Here is a 10,264-nt window from a genome sequence, read left to right on the forward strand (position 1 = left end):
AGGTAAGGGGGTAAGTTCATTCACTCATTCATTTTCTGTACCACGCATTGTCATAAGGGGTTAGGGGTTACTAGAGCCCATCCCAGATGACTTTATCTGAAATGCAGACTACACCCTAGACGTCGCCAATCAATCAAAGAGAGTATTCATTCATTCATTTTCTGAATTGCTTACCCTCACAAGGGTTGCGGGGGGTGCTGGAGCCAATCCCAGCTGACTTCAGGCAAGTAGCCTGAATTAGTGGCCAGCCGATCGCAGGGCACAACATTTCCCACTCACAATTTGAAGTGTTCAATGTATGTTTTTGGAATGTGGGAGGAAACCAGAGTACCCAGATAAAACCCAACTAGGATAACATGCAAACTCCATACAGATGGACCGACCTGGATTCAAACCCAGGACCCACTCATCCGCCAGGCCGCCTAGTGAATACTCAGTAATATAGTATTTTTTTCCAGAACATGGCTTTGGTCGGTACAGTATCGGTATTGGCCAATACTAGCAATAGGCATCAGGAGGCAAACAATGGTATCGTTTAACATTAATAGTTCCACATCTGAGTATAAGACATAGTGGCCAAAGGCCATTATTGTGTCGCAGTCCCATCCAATCGCTGGCAGCCTCTCCCAGCTCAAATGGATTGGAAGTCTGTCCAATCCCACCATTTTACACGCACACAACCCTCTCCCCATTGTTATAGTAGCAGCATTCTAACCTTCATCAATTGAAAGTGAACTAAGCTGATGCTTTGGCTGTGAGCCAAGAAAAGAAAGAAGGATTGAAGGTGGGGGTGCTTCTTTCATGGGGGATGGTGGGGCTCCCCACTCCTCCACCCCTTCCCATATTAGCCTTTAAAGACATTCCAGCCAAAGTGCAGGCTGCTTTTGTCACCAACAACGTGAATTGGCCCTAAAAGCTTTCCCTCGCCCTACAGTCATGTGTTCATTCTACACATTGTTTGCATCGGGCAACAAATGCGTGACCTTCATTTGAGCGCAACACGTTATTTTCTCCTTGCGCGTGTTGCGCGTCTCCCTACTACAACTTCATTCATGTAAAACCACGCCCACGACGTAAACAAACGGGGGTTGGACCAATCAGACGCGCTGCAGATCAGCCGATGATCAGATGACTCAACCCAGTAAGAACTATTTAAAACTAATGAGCGCTTGACGGGACTACATAGATTTTTTGGGGGGCTTGAACCGGGAACGCACCGCGACTGGTTCTAATTGAGTGGCCGAATCAGACGCACAGTCGCCGGCTTCACGTGCTCCTTTGTCGCTGCTAGCTCTTTATTATTATTATTATTATTATTTGGAACCAACTCTGCGTTGACATGATTCAAATAGCACATTTTTTGTGCACTCTGCTGATGTGCGCTGCTGCCTTAATTCGTGCAGAAAACGGTAAGATTGCATTTTTTTCCCAAAATTTTATATATTAATGTTAACCATTCAAAAGTCGAAACCTGTGATGTTTATCCATTCTTACTGCAAGTGACAGTTTTGGTTATTCAAATTTAAATATTAGCTATGTTGTCATTTTTTTAAATCATTCATTGTATTTTAAAAATATTTGTATTATTCATTCCTCAAATTAATTAGGTATTTGACTTCATTTAAACAAAAGACTTTTTTGACCAAATGCCTTTTTATCCCATAACAATAGTTGTCCTAAAAAATGAAGAAAAAAAATCATTTAAATGGATTTTAGTAGAAGCCACAAATATATCCTGTAAAATCATTTTGCATTTCAATACAAAAAGCCCATTTAGGCAACAGTCTAACATTTTTAATACTCCATAGAAGCCAAAAGAATTAACATCTGTCTTTATCCCCTTAAATCTTTTCTAATAAATCTAATCATTGGTAACATGTACATCCTCCCCCTAATATTTGTATATAATGTTAATAAAAACAGCCCTAAGTAACATTCTAAAGTTCTTTTTATTTAACTGTTATTGTTGGTACCCAATTCATTTAAACAGGGAATACTGTCTGTGAATGCTCATCTTTTAGTGCCATTGACGGTGTTGGATGTCTGACCCATCTTCACTGGGAGGGGCAAATGAGTGCTCATTCATTACCTCACAGTCAGAATGTATTGCATATCTATGGCAGCCAATGATTTCAAATAAATGGCCTGTAAGGGTTAAACAGTCCTTTTTTTTTCTTTGTTGGATTGAATTCATTCCAACCCTGTAAAAAAACAAAAGGCACTTTTAAATGATTGGCTACCTTTGACAGCAATAGCCGTCCTTTGCCTTTAAATTAGGTGGGCTGCCCGCCTATGTAGTTCAAAAGAATTGGATGTCTACTAGTAACATATTAACAAAAATCAATATTGAAATGTCTGCATGTTCCAAGTAAATGTACTGATTAGCACTGAACATGATCATGTGCTGTGAAGTTCGCATTTTATTGTCATCATGAACTATGATTCCAAATGTGAATGTTCTGGAATTACTGTGCTATAATGATGTGTAATTATGGAGAAATATGGCTGTGTGAAAGGCATGAACTCGGAGTGAGAGGTTTAGTGTGCATAAGTGGCTTTTGATGAAATTCTGCAGGCAAAAAAAAGTCATCTTTGTTTCCATCTCCCTCAAAATTTGAATGGATTAGACATCTATCGCAGTAAATATCACTGAAACAATTATTATACAATATTTCTTCATACATAGACCTACACATTTTGGAAATTAGGTTTTAAAGATGCATCAATCTGGGTGCATACATAAATGTTCAGAAATAAAATTGTAAAAAATAATTAAACCTGCTTTTTATAGCTTCAAGTGAGATGTAATTTTAAGTACAAGTAGCATTGTATTAAATCAATTGAAGAGTCCTGAATCAAGTCATACTTTATCATATTTTTATTATTATTGGACCTTTGTTCAATAATTGACTTATAAGCAAATCATCAAATTGTTCCAACCACTGTTGCACCTAGCTTTTTTTTTTCATTTTTTGAAAGAACATTTGATCATGACTTTAAACTTCCACTCAGGTGGAGATGAGTTTCCAACTGAGGTCGTCCCTCTCGATGCCACCGTCAAGTACAACATGAGGAAGAGTTTTGATCTGGACCAGAAGGGCTGCTACCTGCAGGCCGGCAACAGAAATTGTCTGCAAGAGTGCGGCTTCAACGTTACAGCCAAGACAATCTTTATCATTCATGGATGGACGGTATTTTTGAACACATTTTGTTTTTTCTCTATGTTGGCATTAGCAGCTTTATTGAAGGTGGAAGCTTCTTTTTCCGTTTATAGATGAGTGGTATTTTCGAGGCATGGATGCAGAAGTTGGTGGCAGCGGTCATGCAGCGTGAGAACGAGGCTAACGTAATCGTGGTGGACTGGATCGGCATGGCTCAACAACTTTATCCGGACGCCGTCAATAACACTCTCGCAGTGGGCCAGGACATTGCTACCTTGTTGGATTGGCTTCAGGTATGGTTGTGAAAGAAACCCTAATGAGGAAATGTATGGAAAATCATTGCATGGTAGTGTTGCGCAAACTGAGATAGGAATAAGGTGAGGTCTTGATGGAAAAACACGGCGTCTAACTGATAAACAAGTAAGACAATTGGAGGTTACAACCAAGAGTCTCAAACTGCAATTTTGAGAGCAAAACTAGTCTTAGAACCAAATGAATGGATGTCAACACCCTGTTCGCCAGTTCCACTAGAAAGCTTTTACTACAGCCCGCATTCACTCTGTAAAATGCCGGATTTGTATCAGATTAAAATTGGATCAGTGAACAAACGGCGAGCCAGAAAGACTCTTTGGGCCGCTTCTCAATGCTTTGCTAACAAAGAGTTCGGGCGAGACAGATGGCAGAGGCGGCGTAGTGTGGAAGAGAGCCTTGTCCAAGTTAACTGAGCGTGGCTGGCTCGCAACCAGCATTTGTTCGTTGTAGCAGCTGCTAATCTCATCATTTTTGTTGATGTTTTGGAACAGGATGAACTGCAGTTGCCTCTGGAGAACGTGCACCTGATCGGTTACAGCTTAGGGGCTCACGTAGCGGGCTATGCCGGAACGTACGTGCGAGGATCACTTGGGAGAATCACGGGTACGTTCGTGTTGTTTATGAATGTGGATTGAAGCTGTGCTCAGTTCAACTCATCAATTTGATGTCTGGTTACTTCGTTAGGTTTGGACCCAGCCGGCCCCCTGTTTGAAGATGCCAAGGAGGAGGAGCGCCTCTCGCCAGATGATGCCGATTTCGTGGATGTCCTGCATACGTACACCCGGGAAGCCCTCGGTGTAAGCATTGGGATTCAGCGGCCAATCGGGGATGTCGACATCTATCCCAACGGTGGCACAGTCCAACCCGGGTGCTCGTTAGGTGAAGTCCTGTCCTTAACTGGAGGTAAGTCTTCTGTCTACTTGAACGCGCTGTGCTACCAGTTTGAAGTGTTTGTAAAGACGTTGAAATTCTCTGACAATCAGACTTCATGGAAGCGGTGAAGTGCGAACACGAGCGAGCCGTCCACATTTTCGTTGACTCTCTGATGAACCGGGACCACGTGAGCTTTGCCTACCAGTGCACCGACCCAGACCGCTTCAGGAAAGGCATCTGCCTGAGCTGCCGAAAGAACCGCTGCAACAACATTGGCTACGAGACCCGTAAGATGCGCAAGAGACGCAACAGCAAAATGTACTTGAAGACCCGTGCGGACATGCCTTTCGGAGGTCAGTCGCCATCTCCGACTAGCTCACTTTATTGCATCTTGCTTGAGAAGGAAGTTGACATTGAGTTTAGTTTATTGCGTCCTGTTATTATTAACCCAACATCATGTGATTGCACTTGGATGACCTGATGATAAATCATTAACTCAATTGCATTACCTTGAAGGATACCATTACCAGATGAAGATGCACGTGTTCAACAGAAAGCAAGCCGACAACGCCGATCCAACCTTCTACGTTAAATTGAACGGCGCTCATAATGACACCGAAGACATTTTTGTTGACGTGTGAGTACAGTTTCACGAGCGTCAAAATTCAGCCGCAGACTCGGTTTAATGGCGTTTTCCCCGTGTAGCCACGAAAAGGTCATCGGACTAAACCAAACCAACACCTACTTGGTGTTCACTGAGAAGGACCTCGGCGACCTGCTGAAGATCAACCTGAGTTGGGAAGGTGACACCGAATCCTTACATTCTCTGTGGAAGAACATAACGAAGAGCTTCTGGTCCTGGAATCCTTCACCTCCAAAACCTGTGCTGGAAATCCGACGGATTCGTGTCAAAGCTGGAGAAACGCAAAGGAAGTGAGTCCAGTATATGTCATTTTTCGACTCCTTTTCGCCAATCTAGCCTGTGGCCAAAATAGCAATATTTTCTAATGAATTCTTCTTCTTCTGCAGGTTTACCTTCTGTGCGCAAAACCCATCCAAAACAGAAATCTCTCCTGGTGAATCGTTAACATTTGTCAAGTGTCGTGACGGTTGGGAAGTGAAACCTAGAAAACGGTAAGAAATAAAAACGGTGCAAAATGAGAAGTCCCTTAATTAATATCACCATCTTCACATATCTATCCACAGCATAGCCATTTAAAATCCTGCCAACTTGATGCACCAAGGGGACCCAACATGGCTAAAGCGAAAAGCGCTGCTTTCGCTTAAATTGAGCACTTTTTTTTCAAAAGGAGGATTGATTGGCACACAGCGGTAAGGGGAATCTGGTGTCGGACATTTTCAAGCGCACCTGAATGGTTGGTTCCTGGAAACTCGGGAGGGTCGTGCCAACTTTAAGAGACTAAGAGGGAGGAAACTGGGGTCAAGGCGGTCTGTGAAGGGGTGCTAAAGAGTTACAAAATGTTCCTTTAAGTGACTGTCAGTTGAACGTATGCCAGCTATTGTAGTTTCTGTACTGTACAGTTTTTAATGCGTCGTTCTTTTTAATTTATGGAAAAGAAAATTTGAAGCACTGCACAACCAATGTTATTTATCATAGCACATCCCATAATAGTGTTGAATGACATAGTAGATGCAGTAATTGTGTATGTATGATGTGATTGTGACCAAGTGTGCCTTTCCTGCTGCTGAGTGAGATTATTGATACACTGTATATTTGGAAGAGAATCTAATCTCATTGCACATGGTTGTTTTGTGCCAAGTGTTACTGTATGTTCTTTGGGGTGTGTTTATGTACATAATGTAAATAACCTTTTGAAAATTAAATAAATTCAGCCATTTCTATTACTATGCCGTCTCAGTATTGTATTTGTACGAGAGGTGGACGGAATGTGGTGTCTAGTGAAAAATAAAGCGATTGTCTTAAGACTTAATGATACCATGTCTCAGATTGGCTGTTGGATCCGCATTAGAGGTCTCCAAGTTTGTAGGTTTGATCTGCACCAAACAGGGTGTGTGTGGATACGCCACTAGCCTCATTCCACCTAAAAAATAAGAATTACGACCTGAACTAACTCATTTTGGAAATAAACACCTTCAGCGATACAATGGTACTTGAACCCAATTCCACACTATACTTTGAACTGATTTTTTTTGTCTTGCAAGTTTGCACATGTGCTAACAAGTGTGTAGCTGTGATCATAATTTGGCACATTCATATATGTACAGAATGCTGCTATGGGCATGTCAGACTTTGCTTGGTAATTAAAACCATTCCTGTGAACACGTTTCACTTATTCCAGTGCTAGAAAAACTGGATCAGGGAAAACCTCCCTTCAGTTTGTCAATGCTAGCTCTTGACTTGTCAAATACTACACTACTGACATAACATGATGTATGAGATTATGCAACTGTGTCAACTAGTGTCCATATGCACCCATTATCTCATCAAAAACTGCTGTTGCACAATATTTGTTTTTTTTAAAAGAATACTACTCCGAATTTAAATTATCACGAGTAGACGTCCAATTCACTTGAAGTGGAAAGATGACAGCGAATGAATGAATAAGATCAAAATTTTCTGGAATGTGGGACAAACCCTGAGTACCTGTAGAAAACCCACACAAGCCCGGGGAGAACATTCAAACTCTACACAGAAATCTGGTATCTGGGATTGAACCTTCGATCGCAAAACTGTGAGGTGCTAACCACTTGCCTACCAGGTCGTTCTAACAGTGCAGTAATCCCTCGAATATCGCAGCTAACGTAGACCAGACATTACAGCAATAATCGAAAAACCACGAAGAAGAATCACCCCATACCATACTATCTTCAGTTTTTTCCCCCCAACTCTTTGACTACCATTGTCTATAATAGACAATATTCCTTGAATGAGTTCATCCTACTAGACGACTATTCCATTTTAACATGGGATGGCAGCTAATGAGTTAATGAATCTTACATTTGAATTCCACTTACGCGAACTCGGTAGACTTGTTCCACACGTGTACAACGGGAAGGAATACTCCGTATATAGACAACAATTTCTATTATTAAGGCTGCATTTATCTTTGCCGCTAACCGCAGCATATGACCCATTTTCACCAGGCGGAACAAGACGAAGCAACCGCAAAGCGTGAAAGTCAGAACACGGGAGTTTGATGTTGTGCCCTGTTGCTTTAGTGACTTCCAAGTCTATCTGCCTCACCGCACAGACCAGTTAGTCACATTTCAAATGGAACTTTCTCATACGTCATTCATTTTGAGACTGATTTATACAGCAGCTTTGGTTTGACCCACTTGGATGTCAGTCGGTCACGATGCCATGTGTTCACTTCAGTGTCACTTCATACGGATTCGACGTCTATTGCTGTCATTGATAGCCAATGAGCCGAGGAGATTGGTTGGAAAAAATGCATTTGGAGCAGAAATGAGCAAAAGCTTTTGCCAGAAACTATCTTGAAAGGCCAGAAACTAAAAACGAGAGGAATATATTTGTTTAGCAATGGAGTCTGGGAGCTATTCAGGAGTCCTGCCAAATGACAATGACATTTTTTAACCTTTTCCTCTGGGTCATTTCAGCACACTGTGACAATCACTGCTGGTTTCGGGTAGAGGACTTTGATGCAAAAAGGAATGACGTGAAGGGTGTCGGTAGAAATTCAGGTCAGCGAGCACTGTCCACTGTAAATTAAAAAAAAAAGCCAGTAAAAAAATGCTGTGAAGCCAACAATATTATTTACCATATTAAATTAAACCCTTTCAGGAACAAAGCGTATGTCTTATCACCCAGTTGCTAAACCCACTGGCTAAATGACAAACTGTATGTATACTTGTACATCTATGTGTATGTATGTATATTTATATATATATATATATATATATATATATATATATATATATATATATATATATATATATATATATATATATATATATATATATATATATATATATATATATATATATATATATATATATATATATATATATATATATATATATATATATATATATATATATATATATATATATATATATATATATATATATATATATATATATATATATATATATATATATATATATATATATACAGGGTGACCCAAAAAGATGCGTACCCATCAGTTTCGAAAACGTTTCCATAGTTACGCATATGTTTGTATATGTATGTATGTGTATATATATAATCACCACGCTTATTCATTTATGTATTTATTTCTAAACTTATGTATATAATAATACTAATATATATAAAATATATTTTCCTGTACCTGCATTCTCACCTTGTTGCTACTGTGACAATGAAATTTCCCAAATACAGCATCAATAAAGATATCCAATCCAATCCAGTTAACATGTAGTATTGGACTTCTATTAACCAAGCAAGCGCAATTTTACTGTGATTAAAAAAAACAGTATACTAGTACTTCGTTAACCCTAAAATGTACATTAGAGTTTTCTTTTTACACCAACAGCGAAAAATAAGTCTTGTAATTGACTAGCCTGTGATTTTCTGCCAAAATATCTCCATATCTTTTTACAGTGGCTATAAAAACAAGAGTTCAAACATAGCCATTTTACTGTCATCTGTTGTTACTTTAAGAATAAACCTTTCATGGTTTCCTCATTTTCCTCCCCACAGTAAAATACTGGCACACACCGCACCCAATTAGTTTACCCTAAATTTGACAAGGTCACTTTTACATTGAATTATTGAACCGAGAGGCAACTCTGGTTCAATTTTGGCCCGAGTTGAAAGTGTTCCGCTCACATGGATTGTCTGGATTTCCAAGTAACGGCATCCCAAAGCTTTTCTAGGAAACTTGAGGTGAAACGGGAGAAAAAAAATTGCTTATACTTTAACTGCCTAGTCGCGGTGAGATCCCAAATTGTCCCGTTGCCGTATTTTAAACAGGATTTTTACTTCTTAGTAAACTCCAACATTACAAAGTCACCCCTCCTGTGTTTACTGGACATTGTGATAATGTTTAATGCTTAAGGCGACCCGTGACATCCAGCGTGACTATTACAGAACGCAGCAACAATTGACCGGCTGCTCCGCGCTTGTGTACTGTACAGGGGCTTCGTGTTACACGTGTGACAGCAGGTGACATTCCAAACACAAGTTGACGTCAATGTTGTCATGGCACATTGATTTACTCTAGTTTTATGACTGCCAGCAAAACAAAATAGTGCTAATGGACGAGGTGGGTGAGCACGTGCTGCATTGGATGGAAATGAACACTGTCAGGGATCGGGGCTAGACACCCGGTCCATTTGAACAGAGAGGTGCAAGCAGTTCTCTGTCAGGCCATACCTGGAGAAAACCCACTGAGGCCTAGCGAGAACATGCAAACTACACATATGAAGATCGGAAACGTGGGGATTGAACCCTAGATCTCAGAACTGTGAGGCAAACCTAACAATCCACATTCAAATGGGTTGGACACTTATGGCCTACAGTGGCCCGTGAATGAGTTAATGTACTGTTGAAAAAAAAATGGTGGCTCAGTGAGTCCAGCCAGCCCACTCAATTCGCAAAGATTTTTTTCCAAATCTTGAGTTTCAGTCATGTGGCAGAAAATCACAACTCGTCGTTTGCAGAATAGGAAATTTTCCCATTGGGTTCCATTACGATTTTCACATGTTGAATCATGTCTCTCTTCTATTGAACAGTTTTTTGAGATGCTTGGAAGTTAAATGGAATATTAATCGATCTGCTTACCCACTTTTTGCAGAGCATTTGAAATTTTGAACTCTTTGTTGACCACATGTGGGGTTTCTCTCCATATTGAATTACGAAACAACATCTAGAACAGCCAATTGTGATTTTATTCCCCCTAAAAAGTAAAATAAACATTTGAAAAAAAAATGAAAACAAATAATAGATACTAGTA

At 40.1% G+C, this 10,264-nt stretch overlaps 1 protein-coding gene across 1 annotated transcript; it reads left to right on the top strand.

The window, feature by feature from the left end:
• The first annotated feature begins 1,162 nt into the window (after positions 1 to 1,162).
• lipg (lipase, endothelial) lies at positions 1,163 to 6,212 on the top strand. The gene is made up of 10 exons (XM_077715325.1): positions 1,163 to 1,409; positions 3,013 to 3,191; positions 3,275 to 3,454; positions 3,965 to 4,076; positions 4,158 to 4,376; positions 4,457 to 4,699; positions 4,863 to 4,983; positions 5,052 to 5,279; positions 5,376 to 5,480; positions 5,553 to 6,212. Exons 1-10 carry the CDS (start codon positions 1,340 to 1,342, stop codon positions 5,563 to 5,565), a joined length of 1,470 nt encoding a protein of 489 aa, XP_077571451.1. The 5' UTR covers positions 1,163 to 1,339; the 3' UTR covers positions 5,566 to 6,212.
• The last annotated feature ends 4,052 nt before the right edge of the window (positions 6,213 to 10,264 follow it).

The sequence above is a fragment of the Stigmatopora nigra genome, chromosome 4 (genome assembly GCF_051989575.1).
Source record: "Stigmatopora nigra isolate UIUO_SnigA chromosome 4, RoL_Snig_1.1, whole genome shotgun sequence".
Taxonomy (NCBI): Eukaryota; Metazoa; Chordata; class Actinopteri; order Syngnathiformes; family Syngnathidae; genus Stigmatopora; species Stigmatopora nigra.